Source organism: Crocodylus siamensis, chromosome 3, assembly GCF_052110815.1.
Source record: "Crocodylus siamensis isolate JL-2025a chromosome 3, ASM5211081v1, whole genome shotgun sequence".
Taxonomy (NCBI): domain Eukaryota; kingdom Metazoa; phylum Chordata; order Crocodylia; family Crocodylidae; genus Crocodylus; species Crocodylus siamensis.
In genome coordinates, this window is record NC_143397.1 from 128,063,208 (window position 1) to 128,087,448 (window position 24,241).

The window sequence follows — 24,241 nt, forward strand, 5'->3', positions numbered from 1 at the left end:
CAAGTCCTTGAAGAGATCATTGTCTAGCCAGGCTGGTTCTTTTCTTCCATCTCATTGGAATAGCTTGCTACTGTACCCTTAAAAGAGCCTATTTAAAGTAGAGCCAGGTCTCCTGGACTTGCCTCCAAAGAGATTCTGCCTGCCAGGTCCCTGAGTTTGTTAAAGTCTGCTTTTCTGAAGTCCTTATTCTGGAGCTCTCCCTTCTTCCTCCCTTTAGGATCCTGAATTTTTATTGTTTTATGATCACTGTTACCCAAATTACCTTCCACCTTCACATTCTCAGTCAGTTCCTCCCTGTTTTTGGGCAATAAGTCAAGAGCTTTCCCCCTTGTTAGCATCTCGACCCTCTGAATAAGAAAGGATCCCCAACATACTTCAGGAACTTGCTTGTGCAGAGCTGTGTTTCCCTCTCAACAGATGTCCCAATTATTAAAGTCCCCAATAAGAACCAAATCCTGTTTAAAGAAGACCTTGTCTGCCTCCTCCTCTGTATTTGAAAGCACATAGCAGATGCCCACCATGACATCTTTCCTGCTGCTCTCCCCTCTGAACTTTACCCACAGGCTTTCAACAGGCCTGCCTTCCACTTCATACTGCTCCTCTGAACATATGTACATACCCTTTATATATAGAGTGACACCTCCTTTTTTCCCCTGCCTATCCTTCCTGAATAAGCTATACCTTTCTATGACTGTACTCCAGTCATGTGAATTATCTCACCATGTCTCCATACCCCCAATTATATCATAATTCTGTGATTGCATTAGGACTCAAAATTCTTTCTGTTTGATGATGAGTGGCAGTCTAAAAATCCTAAGAGAAGTATAACCTCTGTCACTCTAGTGTCTAAGCAATGAGCATTTATGAAGTAGGGAAAGTGGATATGCCCTGTTTGCAAATTACAGAAATTAAGTGATTTGTTAAAAGACACACAAGTCTGTGGCAAAACTGAGAACTGACCCTACATTTTCCAAGTTCCAGTTGTATGACTTGAGTGTATTTCTTGTATGACAGGATCAAATTAAAAGAAAATGTATCCTGGATAGTAGGAAGCTATCATTAGTGGCTGTTGTACCCACCAACGGGACACAATAATTAATTTAGATTGGATTTAGACCCAAGCATCAGTGAGTTTAGAATGTTATCCCCTTCCTCAGTATTTTCAAGGTGCCCATCAGTGGTGCTTTCTGGAGGACTCCTGATCTCATAGCTGAGCCAATGTCCAGTTTATGTTGTGTTACCTTCCCCTCTCCCCCTGCTAAGAGATCCTAAATTTGCCCCAAGCAACTAGTACTATAGTTATATTTTTCCAGCCCCAGATTTATTTCTGGCCTTAAACACAAAAGCCAGGTTTTCAAATTTGGGTTACCAACATTTGGCCGGTAAACCCACATTTAGGCACTTACATGCTTGTGGCTCAGGTTTCTAGGTTGCTACACACCTGCAGCTCCCACGGACTTCAGTGAGCTCTGTGGGTGCTGAGCACTCTGAGAATTATGTATTTTGTATTGTATGCTTAATATGGGCACCCATATTTTGAAAATCGGAACAAAATATTGATGTTTTATGTCATAAATTCTTTGCATCATGAGGGTATTTCTTTGGAAGGTTTTTTTCTTACATGTTTGCTATTTGATGCAATTAGACTTATTCCAAAACACAAAGAAATGCTCATAGGGATGTTGTTATGAGCCTGAGGGATAGTTTCTTAGGCAGTTATAATTAAAAACAGAATCCCAAGGGGAGTGATCTATGGACTCCACTAGTAGCAGGTCATCATTCCCTTTTCCCTTCCCTTTTTTTTTTGCTGGGACTGCAAAAACAGTGCTAGAGACTGCAATAAAGGGTCTTTTTTTATGCAGCTAGCAGCATTGTGATTTAATCCTAGCCATGACTTGCACTGATATTGCTTTACACCAGCATGGTATGAGTGGATGAAACTTTTGTATTCACTTCTGTTAGCTGGTGTAAAATTTGGTCCATTAAAAGCAAGTGGTATAGCACATTATGTGGGCCACTGTTTTGGAACTGCTCAATGATGAAATCTTGTTCCTGTGCACACCACTGCAGAGAAATGGAGACACATCTTTATAGCTAAACAAACTGCCTGTATGTCACTGAGTTCACAGAGGAGCACATTCTAGGACAGGTAGGGTCCTAAGCTGGAGCCAGGATGAAGGAGCAGCTGAGAAGGAAAAGAGAGGAGAAAGGAAAATGCAGTATTTCCAACATGTTGGATTGCTAGACAGAATGCATTTAGTTAACACAGTCATGGGAGCCTTTCATCCAGTTGCTGACAGGATACCAGCTTATTTAGCCATAGTGCAAAATGAATTTAGCTTAATGCCCTCAAATCAAACTGGATTACATTTGTGCAGCTGGTAAATATAGCAGCTGAATTCTGCTTTCAGTAACATCCATATAGCTATATCAAAGTGGGAAAGAATCCAGTGGTATCCTTAGACTTTTAACTTTAGGTAAGTCTACATGAAAGAATGAGTGAACACCAATCTGACATCAGCTGCAGAAAGACATGCAGGCCTGTGGCAGAACACTTTAACCTTCCTGAACAGTCTCTTGCTGACATGAGAGTGGGTGTTCTTAGGCAGATAAGTTTTTAAAAAAACAATTTGAACAGAAAATTGTGGAACAAGAAATCATCCATAACCTGGATTGTCCTAACTATCGTTTAAACAGGGATAGTGGATTCTCATCTCATTACCTGGATTAGCTTTTGTGACTCCTTTGTTTATATGGATTTGGTTGTTGTTGTTTGCCTCTCCTAGCATTGCCCCCCCGCCATCCCTCCACCTCCTTTCTGCCTTTTGTATTCAAACTTCTCCGTCCTTATACATTGCTTTGTACACGTCCTTTCACAGCATCTGATGAAGTGAACTTCAGCCCACAAAGACTTGTGATATACATACTCTGCTAGTCTATAAGATGCAAATCTAGCCTGACTTTAACCTCAGTCATGAAATCATGGCCCCAGAACAGAAGGGACATTGGCCAGATCAAAGATCATCTGTTGGTTTCCCCAGCCAAATTGATTAGCTCTCATTTAAGTGGATTGAATTTCTGCAGGACAATGGTAGCTGCCTTCTAGGGCTGAATCAATGGAAAATGGGGGTCTAGGTACACCTCAAATGGGGCTCCCCCCAGTCCCTACCTCCTGTGTTGCTGTCTCTCACTGAGCTGGCAATTTCAGCAGTGACCCACATGAGTCACCTGCTTTTTGGGCAGACTAGATCTCTCTTCAAGATACAGCACACAGCCTACTTGAAGCAATCTGGAAGAAGGTATATTTGGCCCCTGCCACATATACACAGCTGCCGTGAAAGCCATTTTCTAGACAATCTCTTGAGGACCTGCAAATCAACAGCACTAACAATCCATGCATGGGTCATATCGCTGCTTTCAGAGCTAATCTGTCAGGCTGTCTTCAGACTCAGGTAGACAGTGCCACATCAGCTACATGTGGTTCATGTTTGCAAGCTGCCCTGTACAACCAAAAAGGGCAAAAAGCATAACTGCAAAAAAGAAAGCTGAGATTTTGCTGTTGTCATGACTTGAGAAGGGCCCATGTCACATCCTCAGAATGTGCACAACTTAATTCAGTCCTGCTCTCACTCTAGGCCCACTCATGTTTACATCTTATTTTAGAATCTAAACCACCTCTGGCAGGAACCTGATGTTCTGACATATTTTAAAAACACCATAGACACCTACACAACTGTAGGTAGATTATTGTTTCTGATGGCAGATTTTTGTCCGTTTATATGCATGATGCATATACTAGAATGGTAAACAATGTGTTTTATAAACAAAAGGGTTAAAGTCTGTTCTTAGTGATGTGCAAATCTCCCATTAAAATCAGTTCTACTGTGCACTCAAACAATGGCAGAATTTGCTCAATGTCAAAACCACTTAGATTTTGGCCTACATTCTATATTAGATATGATGCACTTTATAGTTCTAGACTTTAATTATGTGTGTGGTACAGAAGATGATAGATATTCTGTATTATTAAAATTTCTTTTAAAAGTCAAAGTAAGATTACCTGTAGCTAGTGGTATTTCTTTCAGAAAGGCCTTTGTGTTTTTAATTGATGTGTAAATTATAGACCATAGATATACATATAAGAAAGGAATGTCAGTTTACGCTTAGCAAGGGGCTAACATGCCAAGGGGCCATCAAGCAAGGTGCACATCTCCAAAGTTAATTGCTGTCTATCGCATATTAACAAGAGAGTTAGCTGAATACTCCTCCACTTTCTAACTGCTTTTTCCTCCCTGTACTTCAGAACATTTAGTTTAATCAAGCAGATGCAGGGAAGTATTGTTACATGAACATGACTTTGTATCCTACCAAGTCACTTGTTCTCTGGTCATTTTCCAAGCTCAGGACATGGTAGAAATAAAACTGAGATGTTCCCCCTTACTTTGAGCAACCAAGTGTAAGAATGAAATTGTTCTGTTTTTTTCTTTGTTCCCCATAAAGTCAATACTGTTTATTGGTTTTTATCCTAATCAAGTACCTTAGTGTTGTTAGTCACACTCTCTGGAGCAATCTGGTGCATTGCAAATGGAAGGAGATGACCATTTCCTGAAACTATCTAATTCAGAAGAACAGAACTATGGGGATGAACATAAAGGATGTTCAATTTCATCCCATCTTCTTCTGTGTCTGCATTGATTTCTCAGTCCTGCTCTTCCTGCTGACATAGAGGAAGATGCTTCAGATACTCAGAGATGCATCTAGAAAAGGCTGAGATGTGAAGAGAAATCAGGTAGCGCGGCTATTAAATCCTAACCTCTAGTCTTTTATTATACTTAGAAAATCTGATAGGGCAGTGAATGGGAAGGATAAAGGAAAAGGAAATGGGAATTATTCTCTTCCAGTGACGTGCATCTGTATTTGGGGAGGAAACTGAAATGCAGCAGCTGTTTAACGATGAAATGTTTATACCACGTTTACATAATTTTGTGCTGTGGGCAAAGAACAGAACTATATTCAATGGAAACTGTGGGTGAAATTTAGGTACGCTTTGGAATATGGTCACGATAGCAGAACTAGTCTCCATGCTTTTAATTATCATAGCATTTTTTGTGATCTCTTCTACCTTCCTTGCAGTTGTTATCACTCACAACCACAGTAAATCCAGCATGAAGCAGATACTGTTAGTTTTAAGAAATGGCAGTATCTTGTTCAAGATAGAAAAACTTTTAATATACAGGGTCCAAGAGCTTGACATTTTTAAAGTTTCCTTCTGACTACTGTGGTTCTTTTGAATGGTAGAGTAGGGCTAACTTTAAACTCGGACATTAGGCTTTGTTTTATCATTTTCCCGATTTGTAGTTTATATCCTACTATAACTGAAGTACCTTCTTATGGGTCTTTGTGAAAAAGATTATTTGAAATCTTTTGCAGGCCAGATTAGCCTCTGATAAAGCCCAAGGCACCTTTAAAAAAAGTCTCTTAGCTAGGCATCCAGAGACTGTCATAGTGGGGAAAACTCTATAGAGGTGGTTGTAGAGCTCAATGTCACCTATACGGTTTCCCAAAGAGCAAAGGATACAGTGATCGTGGTGATATGGGCATGAAGGTGCATAGAACTCTAGCAACATCTAATTGGCATACTATCCTGTCAGGGGGAGTGAAGGCAGATATTAAATTTGGCGTAATTTAGGGAAGCCCTTGGACTTCCCTACATTATTCTACAAGGCAGACTGGCACCCAGCAGCCGCACAGATTGGGAAAAAAGGTGGCACCTCCCATCCTCTGTTGTGATAAGTAAAGGACCTCACCCTTATCTTCTTCTTTATCCATTAGGAAAGTAGCAATCCTTTGATGTGCAAATTAAAGAGAAAGGAGCAATTGACAACATTGCGAGCTGTTTGGAGGAACTGGTGCACTGTGAATTTATCATCTTTCTTCAATGCACATTGGATCTGATTCTCCATTGCACTATACCGTGTGCAGTCTTTTTATACCAATGAAGAATGGAGGAAAACAAACAAATAAATAAACCTAATCAAGCAAATTCTTTTTAAGTTTGGTTTGTAAAAATGCAGGCTATAGTAAACTGCCCTTAAAGAATGAAATCTGCCTTAATATGTTACTCCCTCTTTCAAACAAATGAGAAATGCGGTATTAATTATGGCAGTAATAAAAAAAAAAATACTGTGATCCTGATACACCAGGATAATCCAACTGCTTTGCAGCACTGAAGAGGTGACAGGTTAAGACTAGTTAACTTAGTTAATGGAGGATTCACCTTAACCAGGACAATCCCTAGGAGGCACTGAGCCACTGGAATGGAACTTAAATGACCCTTATATCTTGATTTCTAACCTAGGGGCAGAGCTAGGGAAAACCCACAGCATGTAATGTCCTATTGACCCCTTGTCTCTTAGGGCTGCAGGCGGGGAGGGGTGGGGGGTATGAAAGTTAGAGCAGCCTACAGCCAGCTTTACTGTCAAGAAAATATAAAAGGTGACTTAAAGCCAGCACTGTCCCACCTCTTGTTTTGCTCTGAGAACAGCTCAGCTGGGTGGCAGCATCTAAGCTGGATTTGTAACAGTTTATCTATTGAAAGTGGACTGTATTGCCCAGCAAACCACAGACTCATTTTAATTATCACTGCTTGAGAATTAGCTGCTATACGATATTTATTAACAGGCAGTTGCCAAATACTTTAATAGTAAAAGTAGTAAGAATATATAGTACTTGTTATACCGCTCTTGCTGCCATCAAACGTGTGTGTGTGTCATCATTGATTCATGAAACATCGTTATGTTAATTTTAAGAAAGAAGAAACAAATGTAATAGAAAATAATGGACCTTGTGCTTCACCATCCAATTTCCATGGATGAAATTGTTTGAACTAAGCAGCTCTGAACTCAGATTGTTGTCTGCAATGATGAGAAAAATAACAATCAGCTCTGTTGGCTTTTTCCACCTGCAGCAAATTTGCTAGGCATTTGAGACTCTTCATGTGAGTAGTCAATCAGGTTTTACTGACACACAATTCACCACACCCTTTCTTGCAAGAGCCTTTTCTGCAGTATATGGAAACAACCATGTCATTGTCACAATGACTTTCTCCTGAATATCAAGAGTTACTTACTCTTCCATTAATCAGTACCATTAGCATTTCAGGTTGGGTGGCATGCTTACCTGGAAGAGCCAATACATGGGTTCTGAAGAAAGGCAGCCCATGAATACTAGCATGAGGTTTACTTCTCTAGACCTTTTGGTGCTAAATCAGAACTGCTTTCTGGGGTGGTAACTGCAGGCACAGTAGAATTAGGTTGTCTTCCTTTTTAATCACAGGACTGGTTGTGGTATATCTAGGCTTTTAAGTGGATTATGCTGCCGGGGGCTATATGCCTGGCCAAAATCAGTAGAAATCAGTAAGTCGGTCTGAGATAAAGAAATCCCCAGTAAAGTAGTACTGAAGTTATCTGAGCCCAACAGTTTTGTTATTAAAGGAATGCCAGACAAATTTATCAGCTCCATTGGCTTTGGAGTACAAGGGCTATAGTAGCTTACATCAGCTGATGATCAGACCCTCCAGGAAGAAGGGAGTTCATGGCTCAAAAGTCTGTTATGAAATAACCAAGCATCACCCCATTTTTGTTTTGAGATATTAAGGTAACATAGATTGTCTAAACTGCAGTTTAAGAAGTGAAATGAGTGTGGAAGCTTCTAGATTCACCTTCACTTCATAAAAACCACTCAATTTAACCAGTGGTGCCATTTCTCAAAGAGACCATAACATAGGAGCATACACTATATAGGAGTATACACTATATATTAGCAAGGTACACAGTGACCTGTCTATAATGTCCAAACCTGGGGGAATCTTAAGGAAAACAAAACAGAAGAGAAAGAAATTTGAAGTCATCTTCAAGTTTAACTTTATGATGAAACTTCTGTTTGAAGAAGTCATGACATTGAGTGCATCTAAGTAACAATAATAAAGCTTAATAATGAGAGTACATTCACACTTGCATTTGCCAGTACTCAAACATCTTATCAGACATATTGGGTTATTAACTTGTTTTAGCTATGATATTTTTATGTAATTGTTCCTTTCTTAAGTGAGAGAAAGAGGCTGTTGAGACAATGTCCTTAAGATGCATTGCTATAGGAAAAAACCCATGGTAGAATGGGATAGCAGCTGGTATTAACAACCTGTTTTAGAGGATTTCAGCTGGTCACATGCATTCACTTTTATAATATAATAAAATATAGGTGTGGTGGGGGAAGGTAGGCAGCTTTAGCTTGTCAGATTCATTTGAGTAGTCTCATTCAATAAGAAAAGGTTACTCTTTGCTAATATCATTTTGGTGTAAGTTGTTCTGGGTGGGGTGGGTGAAGAGGAGATTGTGCCCTGGCTCACCTCCTCTGTCCTGACCAGCCCTGCTGTATGAGCGAGAATATTACACCTTCCTAAGGACTCCCTTTTCTTCATGTAGATTCCTTGATGTCTATGTCGCCCTTGGGACTCTGTTAAAAGGATGACAACCCCTGGCTTCATCCCTAGGAGGCAAAAGACTTGGTAGAAGAATTCTACCAATATTTTTTTTTTTTTTAAATTAAATCAAAACTTGAGGTGGTGAAATCAGTGGATTTTCATCTCTTCTGTGTGGATTATTCCTCTTAGACAGGCAGAGTCAGATTCTATTTAATCTATTAGGTGCCTAAATATGATCCTATTCCATCCTGCTCAAGTCCTTGAAAACTGGTTAATGCAAAAGGCCCTGTTGTTTTATGTGATATGGTCACCAACCAGTGAATCATGAACACCACGTGCCCCTGGAGGCCTGGGGGCATGGTGAGCTTCCGCAGGTGGCAGCAGCGCTGTTAGCAGTGGGAGTATGGCGATGGTAAGCGGGGAGCTTGTGCAGCGCTATTGGCGGTTTTGGCAAGCACCGACCAGCAGTTGGCAACCACCCACAGACGCTGCCAGAGGCTATCGCAGACTGCCCACAGATGCTGCCGGCAGTGGCGGTGTCAGGAGGGGAAGGGCAGGTGGTGAGCGGCAACTGCCCATAGGCACCGCTGGAAGTGTCGGCAGCATCTTTCACAGGGCGTGCACTGCCACACTCAGGGGGCACATGTGCACCAGCATGCACCCACTATGTGTCACCAATGCAGTGGATCTTGATCCACCAGTAGATTTCAGAGCCTCTTGCAATTAGATTTTGTCAGTCTGTGGGGGAGGGAAGGGATGGGAGCTAGATTGAGACCCCTGTGGTAAGGGGCAGGGCTGCAGAGGCAGGAGCAGGGGTAAGTTTGAGTGGGACCCCGGCTGGGTGGGACTTACCTGCTGGGGAGGCGCACCCCCAAATAATTTTTTTCCCCCTCTGCTTTAATCTGCCCCCCACCCCTGCCTTCCCTCATCACAGATTTATCGGCTGGGGGTGAGGGGGTGGCAGTGACGCACAGTAGATCTTGGGTTGAAGTACCAAAGGTGATCTCCTTGTCATGGGTGGGGCCTAGGAGCGGCTGTGATCTCACTAGCACCCCCTGCTGTGTCAATCAGGCAATCCAGCACCCTCTACTCGCCCGCCATGTCTTTGATGTTATAAGGTTCAATATGGGAGGCTGCCTCTTATCGCCCTGGACACCGTGCTAATACTATTCCCCGTTCCGAGTGGGGTGCCTCAATGCACCCCTGCCTTATGGGCAATGCGTGCCTCCTACCTCCCCTTTAGCACGCCCCAAGCCTCACAGCTCTTCCTGGATGTTATCCGGTCCTTAACCTTCTGCGCCCTACCTGGCGCCCCTGGGCTTGGCCCGCAACCAGCACCCTTCTCTGGCGCCCCTGGGCTTGGCCCACAATCTGTATTAGTTATTTGTATTCATTATCTGTATCAATTGGGCTCAGGCAGCCTGAGCCTTACCTGGCCCCTCTGGTTCCTTGGGATTCCTATTGCTGCGGAAGCCCACTGGAACACCTTTTAGACCGCACCCGTCTTGGGGTGACTGTCAATAATACATGCCTCCCCCTTGGGGTGGTTTTATATTGTACGTGCCCCACCTGGGGCCTCTCTTCAGCTTCTCGGCACCTTCTCCGGGCCCTAAATAGCCCCTGGGTCACCCTTACCAGGCTAATCGCCTTTACAGCACCCACCCTAGGCTTCCGCTCATGTGGCTCCCACACCTGGAGCCCAACATGAGTCCCTACAGGCTTCACTGTGGTGCTTGGCCCCTTGAGCGGGGTCCTCTGCCCTGCTCAGGCCTCTCACTATCATTCACCCAGGGCTACCCGCTGTGCCGCCTCAGCACTGAATAGCTGTGCCGCCCCAGGCACCACTCTGTTGCCCACACAGGGCACTGGGAACCCCCACGCAGCTGAGGAGATCCCATGAGGCCTCCTCACGCCCCTACAGCCTCACCCGGTCCTCCGGTTACGATAACTAAACCATGAGTCAAATGGCTGCAACATAACAAGAAGCCTTCTGGCTTATAACATACGGTCTACGCTTCCTTGGTGCTCTAACCATACCATAGCCACTTGGGTGGTCATGCTGCAACCCCCTGCCCCTGCCCCCCCCTGCCCCTGCCCCTGCCCCTGCCCCTGCCCCTGCCCCTGCCCCTGCCCCTGCCCCTGCCCCTGCCCCTGCCCCTGCCCCTGCCCCTGCCAAAAGGGAACTGCCCTCTAGGCTCTGGCCTGGGCTGTTTATAAAGGCCCAGCCCTGCCCCCTTCTGGTCACATGACCCACCTGGTTGCCACAGCAACCAGCACCTGAGCTGCCCTGGAGATTGGCAGCTACCCTTCTCTACTGCTTAGGAACAGGGCACCTCAGTGCTCCTGTGACACTCCTACTTAAAAAGATTGGAGACCACTAAGGTTAAGGTGATGGTATGTTACGAAAGTAGGGTTGTTACATTTTTTACAGTGATTTATGCAGGTTGAATAGGATCACACTTGGGTACTAATATATAGAATAGGATCTGGCCCTCATATTTTACTTTAAGTAAGCTTAGTTGCTCCTCTAGCAAAATATTTGTCAGAGAATTTAAGGATCTCAGGATCTGGTCAAAAAAGATTGGGCCTAAAGTAATGGCAGAGTAAGGTCTAAATAATATATTTTTTTGTTTCCATGTAGGATACTGACATTTTCCACTTGTAGCTGAAATTTTAAGGAATACCTATATGATTTGGTATCAACCTAATTAGCTATCCCAGTTCTACCCAATGAAAAGTTCATATAAAAATATGTTAGTTTTGTAGAATAAAAATACTTGTATCTGTTTAGAATCACATATAGAACATTAACCACTTTGTGTTTCAGTTCCTTCCATTTTACTATTCTTGTTAATTTTGGTGTTGCTACTACCATGAGCAGCAGAATTCCCTGCCATAAAGCACACACTGCTTGTCCAGGAAACAGTTTTTCATTTGGCTGATTTCTTTGATTTCTCAATCAAACTGATCAGATTATGATTTACTTATAAAAATGAATGGGTCACATTCTTGCATGGTCTAAATTGGCAAAACTCCATTGCTATCCTGATTCACACCAACTCAGGTTTTGCCTGGAGCAGTCCCCTCCCTCCCATCCCTGCCTCATATTTTTACTTGGATCTAGTTGTGGCCTCTGTTCCAGTGCTGTCTCCAGATATCTCCCGTTATGTAGGACATTGGGCTGACCTATTCAAACCTACACCTGTGCACTCCTTCTGAAGTCAATGGGAGTTATTGGGACTGAAACACTGGTTTCTTGTTTAGATGTCTGAACACTGATTTAGGTGACTAAAGTTATGCACCAACATTTGAAAATCTTGAATTTCTGCATAATCATGTAATAATGAACTATTTCTGTGTTTAAATAAACCCTTTTATCGGCTTCAAAGATTGGGGACTGGAATATCAGAGGAATAAAATTCAGGCATCTCTGATCCCTTTAAGTGCCTTGTTTCTTTCTGCACTCCTTTCCGCTTCCTGAATGTCCCTGAAACATCAGACCTAAATACTTGCTTGTTCTTATTTGCTCAAGCATGGTGCTTTTCTATACTCCTTCCTTATGCCTAGAAAAAAACAAATCATGTATGCCAAATGCAGTCACTCGCTTCCTTAAAAAAAGCCCCACTGAAAATTCATCTGTTCTCTTACAGTCTGTATCTACTGCCACAGTTAATCTTTGTATCGTAGTGCTCTGTATTGTCTCAGAATGTGCTTATCAGGGACCTGTTGCTTGTTTTGAACAGATCACACAATGTTACAGCTGTTAGGTGTGCAAATACGATTCACAAGATAAACCCAGAGATTTCCAATAGGAACCCATAGTATTAAAAACATTCAGGCTAGTTGTGGTCTTTTTAAATTCTTTTCTTCTGAAATGATCAAAAGAATTGCTCTAGTGTTTTTCTGCAGTCAAAAGTCAACTGAAAATGAAGATCTGACATTTGCTGAGGGATGCTTTGAGTCTAAAAAGGTTGAGAACCGCTGTGCTGGGAAGCTGCAGCAGCCAACACAATTCAGAATACCCCTGCGGCTGCTTTAATTCATCACTGATGTATCAAGCATAGGTTGGACTGAGGATCAAGGAGCTAACAGGTATTTTACAGAGGTCTTTATGGACTTTGGCAAATGCCCATGTGTGTGCACACAAGCATAGGCACACACTGTTCTGAGTGAAGAATAGACTCACCCTTAGCATCTATCATTTAAAAAAAAAGACTATATTGTAGAGCAGCTGCCAAGAAATCTACAACCTGAGAAGTCATAGAGGGCACGGACAGATGGTCTAACTCATAGCACTTTTGAAAGACAGCCATGAGATGCACAGACCCCCTTCTGATGCAACAGACATTCCCTGTTGGGTGGTGATAGGGGAAATCCAGCTGATCCACTTTAGAGTGATTCAACTGAGGAGCTGCCTGTCTGTAGTGTCTCCCCTACCCCTCCACTCCCCATCCCCAGCTCTGGTGCTGTCAGCAGAATGGGAGGGGTAGGAAGTAGTGAGCTCAGGTTTGCCCAGCCTGAGCTGAAGCTGGGGCAGATGGATTGGAGCCCCCTGCCTTGGAGTGGGGCAAGGTGGGGGGGCTCCAATCCACCCACTCTCACTCCAGCTCAGGCTGGGCAGACCCCAGTCTGCAACTTCCTTCTGCTCTCTTCTCTCCCTCCCACCCTGCAGATGGCACCAGGGATGGGCCTGGGCTGCATCAGCCCAGTCAGAAGTTAATGAAGGTGCAAGGTACAAGGTTTCCCAAAGGGATAGTTCTTAATTAAGCACTTCTTAGGTAGCCGCAGTTTGCCCTTCCCTCTTGGGGCTGCACATCACTGCTGCTGGACAAGGAAGGTGGTCAGAGTAGGACTGTATCTCCACCTCCTCTTTGTTTCCCCTGTGTGCAGATGCCTGACACAGCTTCCAGAACAAGTGCTTGAGTTCCCAACTTCAGAACAGCTTGATTTCACAGTGGCCAGAGGAAATGCCACAAGGATGCACTGAAGATATGCAAGAGAACAGATGCCAACAACAAGATTTGGGAGAAGCTGGCTGCCAGTGCCAACTGACACCAATGATGCCACAACCTCAACCAAATGGCATCCCATTTTGAGGTAAAGCATCTCCCCCTCAAAGCAGAGCAGAGAGAGCGGAGGAAGGAAAAGGAGAAATCCCAGCCTACAGCCTAACTCCTCTGCAGAAAGACCTGGAACTTCTCAAGGAGTGAACTCTTAAGGCACCTCAAGACCCATCAAGGAGCCATATCAACTTCAAAGTGAGGGATTGCCACTGCTGCTGGGGAGGTACTAGGCTGCAGTCCCTCCATCCCAGACAGTGCAGGGACTAGTTATTCTGAGTCCAGCAACTACAGCACTCCTGGCACCCTTTAGTGATGCCAACTCTGTTTGAATTTGTTCTGGGAGATTTTATCACAACATAACAACATGAATGGCTTCACCTCAGGAAGGCAAGCACACATTTTAAAAACCTACTGGACTCCATTCTGAAGACATTGCTGGGGCTGGGAGTGGGGAGGGACAGGTCTAGGGGAGAACAAATGCAGACTTGCCACCACTCCAAACTGCAGCTGAATCCCCCAACCTGCCAGACCCAAAAGCAGACATCTGTTGAGTCTGGGGGATCACTGTAACTCATGGTACTTCCTTCAAGTGCCATGAGTTACAATGGGGAGCTGTGTGTCTGTCAGTGCTCATAATCAACACCTGATGAAGATTGTCTTTGTTTGACAAGCTTTCAGATGCATCTCAACTATGCATTTGGTCCATAAAAGATATTACCCTAAGAAATCCCGGCCTTGGGCAAGTTTTTTTTTACATTTCCTCATTTATGTCTCTTGCTGGGATCATATGACCCCAGCTGACTTCCTGCCCTTTGGGCAGGGGGCTGGACTCAATGATCTTCAGAGGTCCCTTCCAGCCCTAATGTCTATGAAATATATGAACTGTATAAATTGGATTCAACAAGTATCCTTTAATATTATTAACAATTATTGTCATGCAATTAAATAGATATTAATACATTTATACTGTATTAATAAACATTTTATTTCATGAAAATAAGAATAATATTAAAAGATACTTGTTGAATGTATACATTTATTACTATTAGTATTTATAATAATAGATATGATTTAATCTTTATTTTAATGAATACCCTATCCTTTCTCTCCTGGGTGACTCTCAGCAGCCTCCTGGAGATGTATAGCTAATGACTCCAGGGCAATTCTGGAGGGTTGAAAACTCTGGCATCGTTGCCCCATGTCACCCCTCCTGCTGCCTTTTCAGTACAGCACCGAGCACAGTGGCTGCATGCCCCCTTCCAGTGCCAGGAGGGGAGAGGGCAGCAGCCAGGATGCAGCGTTGCCAGGTCTTAAATATGAAATTATCATATTTGCTGAAAAACTATTGTACATGGAAAATATGCTAATACACATGCAAATGAATATCATTATTTACTTTATATTGCTCACTCTAAGGCAGTGAGTGAATGAGAACTGGGTCATAAAAGTTGAATCATGTCTTTATTTTGAGGCAAGCCATCAAAAGAAAGTGCTGACAGCAAACCCAAAAGTCAATTAAAAGGATTCCCTGTGAGTGACTTGGGTTTGGCATAATGCTGCATCAATTAGCTGCCTCAAAAAATAATACATTTGCAAATAAATAAAATAATTTGTTTGCAAATATCTAGTTGCTCTAATAAAAGATACGCCTCTTCCACAACTTCTAATTCCTTTTGCCTCTAGACCAAGTTGGCAACAACCTGGATGCCTTAAAAAATATCTTTTATTAGACCAACTCCAATGGTTGGAAAAATTCTTCTTAGCATTTTGTCGTTTTAGAACTTTTCCAGCAATTTGAGTTGGTGTCATAAGAGACTGGATTTACCCAAAGAACCTTGTCTGGCTGTGCCCTTAAACCAAGTTACAACCAACACCCCTCAGAAATGATCCTACATTTGGGATCAGATCTCGTGGCAGAAATTATGTGTTTTATTAGACCAACTACATTTTTGCAAAAAAAAAATCTTTAATTGCAAGCTGTCGGGCACAAGCACCTTTCTTCAAGCATAGCAGAAAAGATTGTGAAAGTCCTTCTGAATAGACATGAAAGTTTGTATTTCATAGGAAGAGACTGTGATCACCTGAACCCTGAGACTGCCCCTGCCTTTGTTTCAAGGTAATTTGCATCATCACAGAACCTCACAAGAGATGAGAGGCTCCATACCAGCTATGAACTGAGTGCCCAGAGGAATATTCCACCTATTGACTCCTCTGTGAAATCCTATGAAATATGAACTTTCATTTCTACCGAGAACTTTTACAAACTTTTCTCCAAAGCCCAATGAAGGGTGTTTGTGCCTGAAAGCTTGCAATTAAAAATAATGTGTTGTGAAAAAATATAGTTGGTCTAATAAAAGAGCTTGTCTCTACTATGAGTCTGTTCCAAACAGATTTTACCACACCTTCAACCATGAATGACGTGTATCCACAGAAGCTGGGGGGGGCACGGCGACTGCCTGCGGACAGTGGTAGTGGTGGTCAAGGCCTATCACGGGGGGGCCAGAAGGACCATTTGGCCCAGGCCTCTCATTCACGGGCCCATTTACCGGGCCACACCGCCTGTAGTGCACTATGAATTAATATTTCTTTTAATATACCGGAAGCCTCAAAAAATGGAAGTGGCCCGGGCCTCTCTCAACCTCTGAGAGGGCCTGGTGGTGGTGAGCAGGGAGCTCCCTCAGGCAGCCATGGCAGTGTTGGCCGTGGGGGGTAGGGTGGCAACCACCTGCAGACGCTGCCAGCAGTGTCAGTGGCAGCCAGTGGTGTTCGGTGACCGCCTGCAGGTGCCGCCGGTGCTGGCGGGGGAGGGAGGTGGTGACTGGTGACCACCTGCTGGCAAAGGTGGCAGCAGTCAATGCCAGGAGTGCACCACCAATCACAGGGGTTGCACGTGCACCTGCGTGCACCCCCTACACGTCACCAATGCCTACAACTCTTCTATGAAATATCAACTTCCATTTCTACCCAGGAGACCTCTTACAGTCTTTTCTCCAATGCCCGAAGAAGGGTGTTTGCGCCAAAAAGCTTGCAATTGAAGATTGCGTTGGGTTTTTTTGCAAAAATGTAGTTGGTCTAAGCAAAAGAGATCACCTCTACCACAAGTCCTGGTTGCTTTTTTTCCTCTAGACCAATACGGCTACAACCTGGATACCTGTTTGGAACAGTTCATGTTATACACGGATGAACATTTTTAAAAATGTCCACTATACATTGATGCACATTTTAAAAATGTTGATTATACACTGATGAATATTTTTAAAAATGTCCACTATACCCTGCTACAGCGGTGCAGGTTGGAGCCGTGTGGGTGTGAGGCCGCACGCAGACGAGGCTCTTTGGGTGAATAGAAAAGAGACCAGATTCACCTAGAGCCCCCTGTTCGCCCCCCACATTGCTAAACACTGTTTAAACGCCCACTACACAGCGGTGCCCGTGAGGCCTGTCCGAAGGGCGCGGCCCGCGCAGCAGGCGAGGCGCGGGGCGGGCGCGGGCGGGTCTCGCGGGGACTTTAAAGCGGCGCCCCGAAGGTGTGGCCTCGCCTTTCCTCAGCCCGCGGGAGGAGACGGAGCTGCAGCCTGGCCGGTGACCGCGGGAACCATGAGCGTGAACGGCGGGTCGCAGCCGCGGCTCAGTACGCTGGGCAGGATGGCGCGGGCCGACTCGGGCACGGACGTGCGCTACGAGCTCAGCTCCCATGTGGTGGGCGGCGGCGGCGGCGGCGGGGGGCACACGCACACCCACAAGACCTACTACTACAAGAGCTACGGAGGGGATATAGGCATGGACGGATACGGGTAGGCGCCCCCGCCTGGCCCTGGCCTGGCCCAGCTCTGCGGGCAGGGGCAGCAAGCAGGATGCCCCCCACCCTTTCCCCTCCCCTCCTGTCCGTGCCCTCGTCCTTCTTCCCTGCGCCCTGGCAGCTCCGACAGGCGCGGCGCGATTCCCTTCCCACCCTCATTTCTTACCGTTCAGATGCTGCCCCTCCGAGTGGACATCTCGGCTGCTTCCCGCTCCTGTCATTACAAAGCCCCCAAGCCCTTGTCTGGCAGGTTGCAGCCGGGTTGGTCCGAGAAGGGACATAGGCAGACAAGGGTCTTGGGGTACCTGTGATGAGACCAACTCAAAGGCCAGAGACAGACAGGAGACTTTTACAGGTACAAGCGATCGGAAACTGGTCTGTACCTGTAACAGAAGAGACAGGTTGGGCCCACCAAACCGGGCTCTACCCAGAACAGAGCAGAAGTTCAGCCCACATAGACTGGTTAAAAGGGCAGAGCCCCGTCAAAGAGATGTATCCCCCCCACCCCCCCGCCAAAAGGGCATTTGTGTGCTGTGTGCGACATAGTTGGAAGAAGAGTTTTCCAGCTTGTTGACTTGGTCTAAGAAAAGGTATTGCATTTCCCCAAAGTGGCACTTGTCGGGGCTAAGCAAAGCTCCCTGGGCTGCAGAGAGAAGCCGCAGCCCCAAGCTGTCTCTTGATGGAATAAAAGAAGTGAAAGAAAAAGATAGGTCTCTCTTTTTTCCCCAACCCTGCAGCACAGGAGGGATTTTTAGTTTATTTTTTTAGTGCCCTGGGAAGGGCCAGTTGCCTTGTGTTTTGGATTTACTGGTTAGGTGGAGGGGGAGCTTTTTAATGTTGTGCCAGTGAGTGTTAGCTGGCTGGAGGGCTGAGAGCCAGCAGAAGTAATGTTTTCACCTCCCATAATATAAGCACCTGAGGCTGTCCTGTAATGGCGTCTGTGTGGGTGAGCGGGCAGAGAGCAGACAGTCACTTTTGCTCTTTGCTTTCCATCAGGTTCCTTCAGCATTAAACCCTGGCAAGCAGCTTCTCCAGGGCTGGCTTGGAGTCTGTCTTGAACCCCCAGCTTTACTTTTTCCAAATCCAGCTCCACTTTGTTGTGCATCTTGCAGTACAGAACCCTTTGTGAAAAGTGTGTGGTTCCACTTTTCATCTGCGTTTCCTCACTCTTCAAATTCTCTGTAGAAATGTTACTACGGAGTTAAATGTCATCTCTCTGTAGATTTTTAACATAAATCTCTTGTAGTCACTCCTGCTCCATTGATGGCTGGCCCTTGGCATAAGTGGAGGTGGTCCTTTAGAAGAATTAATTTATAAACAAGTTTGGTTTATTGATACTGCTGCAAACTAGGTTTAAGCCGACACTGATTTAAATAAACGTTAGACAGTATTTTGATACAGTAGAGCTTGCAGTCTTTTTTTGTCCTAAGAAAGCTAATTTTTCTTAGCCTCCAGAGTGCAACTATGGGATTGTTTAATTGCTGCTTAGATCGCTTCTTAACTCCCTATTCAGTTTCTCTGATGGAGTTACATACTAGATGGATAGATGCAAGATGGCAGGGTTAAAAAGCAGAAGAATGTGTAGATGTGTTTATCCTGGTATAAAATAGCATTAACAATATAGCTCATTCTGATTTTGTAAAGCAAAATAAACTTTACTGATACAAAGTGCCATATACCAGTATATAACTGTACTAAGGACTCCTACTGCTTGTCAGTATGCCAGTAAAAGAAAAAAAATCACATCACTAAGCATTATAGTTAAGCACTTAAAATTTTAAAGAATAAATCTAGTGCAGACCAGGTTGAATAGGTTTTATTTGCTCATGCATGTCTTTCTTATCTCTGTCAGCCTTTGTAACTTAAAGTCCTGATTCTGTAACATTCCAGATGAGTAGATTCCACAGGGAGGAGGGAATTCTGACTCCAGCTCAGGGTTAACAACGAAATTCTGCTCTCACTGATACCGGTGTATGTTCAGAAGTGTTATGGAGTATGATATGTGGCCCATGTTTAAAGAAAAAACTAAGTGCTGTTGTCAGAGTATATGCAAAAGGTGTTTTCACCTAATTCCTCTGATTAATGATTACCTTCAGTGAAAAATAGCAGGAAGAATTTATTTTGATTGTGCATTGGTGCTGCCTGCACCAGTGTTGAACCATCTATAACAAATCCAGCACTTTAACTTCCCATTGTATTGCCAGTGCTTTTTTATTCCAGCTCAGGCACACCATAAGTACACATATACATCAAACAAGAACATACAACTGTTAAATGTTAAATCAAGTAAATCCATAAAAGGGAAGTGAAAAGAGATTGCACAGCCTGCACTTACAACTCTGCTCAGGTGCATATCCTTTGAGAGAGGGCAATGCAACAATAAACAAAGCTATGCATTGTCTGGTTCCTGTGACTCGTGCTCAGACTTCCAGTTCTTAGTTTATTTATTTTGAGGCTTCTCTGTATAGGTTGTGATGAATAACTGTTAGTCCATACTGCTATATTATTTTGAAATCATCTATAGTAATAAAATACTTTATAATACCTATTCATGTTTCAAATCTCAATTACTGTATATATAGGCAACAATCAAATATTGCACTAGGGACATATAACGTCAACAGGCACTTGGGATTCCTTGATGCAGTACATATATGTATAGGGTGCCTATATGTATTTAGACTCCATTAATTGAGTCTGCTGGAGTGTGGTAATTACCGCACTCCAGCAGACTCTGGCGTCTTGTGTATCAGCGTCCCTGTGCTGAAAAGTGGCAGTGGGGGCACTTTAACTAAAAGCTCATTCAACAAGCTTTAGTTAAAGCACCCCTGCTGCCATTTTTCAGCATGGGGATGCAGATACATATGACGCTCCGGGTGCTTTAATTAGAACACCCCCTACTCCTGGAGCACATCTATAAATGCCCTTAATTCCAAGACCAAAAGCTGAGGTATGGGGTTTTTTTAAGTGTCTGTTCTGCCAATAAGATCCTACTGCAAATGCCTTACACTTTCATCTGAAGTTATACATGCAAATTGACCTTCACAGGTTTTACCTAGTGTAATTACATCGGCTTCATTGCAATTCCTTTTCAGGTTTTCTTGATCTACGAGTAGAGAATCTATTCCTTTATAATCTAGACTCCTTCAATTTTTTGTTTGTGTTTTGTTTTCTTAAATTTTACTAATAATATAAGTAGGCAAACTATTTCAAGATGAACTTAGCCTGGCGTCTTTAATATTAGTAACCTTGTCTTAACATCCTTTCATTTATCCTAAAGGGCATATCATTGCTTTCTTTTTTATTTTTTTTTATTGATAGGGCCTATTCCTACCTGGGGTTTGCACTAAAAATGCCTCTTGACTTCATCAGGAGGTCTCCTCACGGAACCTTATTTCCATAATTCTGGTCCCACCATCTAGACATTCCAACAGCACTTCAGGAGTGTAGGAAATGTATAATATAAAGACAGGAGGTGATTGTTCAGTAGGTTTTAAATAGTTCTTTTTTTAAACATTAAATATCTTTCCTATGCACTAGGGAGTATAGTTGAAGCGTTGGTATTTCATTAAATCAATGATTCTTTTAGTTAGAATTCATCTAAAATGCACATAAATTATACTTCTATTGCTGTAGAACTAGGAAGTAATGTGCACTGTGTACAGGATTTCTGTTGCTATCAGTGAGGATTGTGTATGTAGTGAGTGGGCAGGATCAGGGCCATGATAAACTCTTTAATAGATTTGTATAAACTGCATTCACATTGGCAGCTTTTATGCCAAAACTTAGAAATGCTGACATGACAAAACCCCTCTTTTTTTTCTTCTTAAAGACTAACGCTACTGTACCTTAATCATAAATGCAGTCAGGTTCCATTTGGGACTCCTTCCTGCTCCCTTGGGGGTGTATTCTGCCAAAGTTGTTCACACTGAGCTGCATATTACTCACAGGCGCTCCCTACCCTAAGGCTGAGCAAGCTGCTTTTGCAACATTCCCAGCTTCTGATCTCCTGGGAACTCTGAGTACAGATACTTTGTTTGACAGTGAATCATACCACCGGTAAACTCCCAGTGCAGCTATCAGTTGCTTAGTTAGGGCTTTGCTTATATTGGTAAAATCCAGGATACAATAAGGGAAGGGGGAAGAGACAGTGGCAAGTTAGGCAATGTTATCTGTCAATCCAAATTGTCAGGCACCTGAGACTTGGCCGTAAATCCAAATTCATGTACTAGCTGAAGTTGACTCCAGCTTCCACAAGCTGCCAGTTGCAAGGCAGCAGGAAATTCACATGGAGGCCCTGGACTAACTATCCACAGCTGGTCAAAACAGGAATGAGGCAATGACTTTTTTGAGCGATTATCTTTTATTGAACCAACTGCATACAGTTGGAATGATGTTGTAGTTGTGATGGTCCAGGTAATAAGTGCAGCAAGGATTTTGGGTAGTGGTATCTCCTATTGGACCAGCTGTATACTCTTGGTCCAAGGAAAGATATCATCCCCACAAAAAATCCTTCTCTTACATATTCCTTGGACCTGCATGACTACAATATCACTTCAATACTACTACAAATAAGGAAAGCAAGTTTCAAATTTTCTTTTGTCCAGGCCATACTTCCCAGGGTCCTGAACAATAGGAGGAGGAGCCACATGTCTCCTTTGCACTGATACTGATTGCTGTCCCTTTATAGCACAGAGTTGTTAGAGAGTAGCAAAAAAAAAAAGAGAGCAAGAGAGAAAATAGAAATAAAAGAAAACAGCTGTCTTGCCAAGTGCGCCACAAACTAGCATAATGAATTACTGTATTTGCATCAGGAAAGAAGAAACCTGTTCCAGCAAAATATAGTAAAAGCTGCAGCAAAGCAGGCACTGAAGTAGTGTGGAAAGTAGGAAAACTGGACTGTGTCTATAATAACTGGCCTTTTTAGAGGAGCATGGGTAACAATGCTTCCCTTACAAGCTGGATTTGAAAGAATAAAATCTTTCCTATGAAGGGAAAGGAATCCACTTTCAAGAGGTGGATCTCTAAAGGAGGTATATTTCTACATCTGCTTACTAAACTAGCACCTTTGGTCCCAACAACAAGCTATCCTAGACTTAAAAAATGGGAGAGAGCTTTATCTGGGTAAATACTAGTGAAGTATAATACAACCAGCAAATAGAGCTTTTTAAAAAAGGTATTGTTGTTCCTACTGATTAACTCTGCAGATTTCATTCATAAAACACTCCCACAAAACTGGTGGAGCTTTGCATGAGTTAAGGTCTGCAAGACTGAAGGCCAGTCTTGATACCACTAAAGTTGGTGTGAGATTTGCCATTGACTTCAGTGCCACATTGACTTTCCCTCTCTAGTTTCTATTCTTTCTCCATGACAGAATTAAGGGCCAGTCCTGAAAAATACCAGAAGTTCACCCTTCACCCCCCTTCCAAGATACACTGGTCCCCTCAATTTCTTTTGAATTGAGGATGTTCCTTATTTCTAAGCGGGTATTAAGCCTTCTCATTTGAGGACTTAATATGCAAAAATTGGTAGTTACAGAAGTGAAATTCTGTTCCACTTCTGAATATGTTACTTTGCTACTGTCATTCACCTTCTAGGGAAAACAGCCTTGTTTTCTAGTATTTTAATTTTAGGTGACATCTATTTCAATGGCATGGATAGGCATATAGCTACCTATTTACACATACCTCTATTTTGTTGGATTTTCCTATACATATGTAGAGTTCATGACATCTAGTTCCTGACTTTTGCTAATGTTTGTTGTGAGCATATCTGTCCAGTGTCAGGAACATAAGTAGCATGAAGTAAATACAGTATTTTAGTAGTCTTTTAATAATGGTGTATGCAGCATTTGGTCCTGGAGTTTGAAATCCAGTTCAGGGTTTTGTTTTGTGTTTTAACTAATGCAGACTGAGAATATCAAGTATTCCCTTGATGAATCTGTTGCATGTTCAAACAAGTTTGTGGGGGTGAGAATATGAGGGGGTTTTTGAGGTGTGGCCTTAGAGATGGGAATTGGTTGATATTTTGAGCCGGAGATAAATATAGTTTTTTACTTTACATTTTAGAAGAGGAAAATGTGTTTCTCTGGAGCAAATGTTTACCTTTTCTACTAATTCTATCTTTCTGGTGTGTTCCCCCTTAAATCTAGGCCAAATCTTTGGCCCTAATGCATCCACATTTTTTTGTTCTGTGGGTATAAAGGAGTTGTGGAGCTGCCATTGTGTAGTAGAGATTTGGCTGAACTGTAGCTACATTGATGCCTTGGCTGGTATAACAGCCCTTTGAGATCTGTTAACACTTTACAGCACTCAGAGCAGCTCTTAGACGTCCTTAATTTACACTGAGGACATGCAGGTTTTTAAGAGCTGCAGGTATCCTGGCAGTGCAGAAGAACTGTATAACTGTTTGCTCATCCATTGAGTCCTGCATCACAGCACCTTAGCCAGAAGTTGAGGCTCAAAGATCAAGTACTTCCAGAAGATAATTCAGTTTGTAAAAAAACATGCTTTAAGACCTCTTTAGGCTACTTCCTCCTGTTAGAAAATTTTAATGACATGCATTGTGTCCTAGAGACTTACTTTTATCTCAGTTCTGACACTGATTCATTGTGTGGCCTTGGGAGTTTCTGTGTTGTTGCATTTTAAAAATGGGGACAACACTGCTTCCTTGTTTTCCACCCTTGAGAGCTGTGGACATAATTGTTATCATTTAACATTCATTGTTATGGGATTGGGCTCCACTGTGTGAGGTGCTCTTCAGGCTCATGCGAAAACTTGGTTATAAAATCTTAAGATTCACGTTGGTAGTGATCAACCCTCAGGCAAGGGTGGGACGCTGTGGAGAAATCTTTCGTCCTTGCTCATCCTATACAAAGGCTGCTTACGACAGTGATTT

At 43.3% G+C, this 24,241-nt stretch overlaps 1 protein-coding gene and 1 long non-coding RNA gene across 3 annotated transcripts in view; one reads left to right on the forward strand and one right to left on the reverse strand.

The window, feature by feature from the left end:
* The window catches only part of LOC149868788 (uncharacterized), a 33,532-nt gene extending 13,718 nt beyond the window's left edge, over window positions 1–19,814 (reverse strand). Inside the window, exon 1 of the long non-coding RNA XR_016441331.1 lies at window positions 17,511–19,814. This is a non-coding gene — a long non-coding RNA (uncharacterized LOC149868788). The remainder of the gene's footprint in view (window positions 1–17,510) is intronic.
* The window catches only part of DSP (desmoplakin), a 49,346-nt gene continuing 42,207 nt past the window's right edge, over window positions 17,103–24,241 (forward strand). For both annotated transcript variants that reach the window (XM_090039166.1, XM_090039167.1), the window contains exon 1: window positions 17,103–17,339. In XM_090039166.1, the coding sequence (XP_089895292.1) occupies window positions 17,143–17,339 (197 nt within the window). In that variant the 5' untranslated portion in view covers window positions 17,103–17,142. The remainder of the gene's footprint in view (window positions 17,340–24,241) is intronic.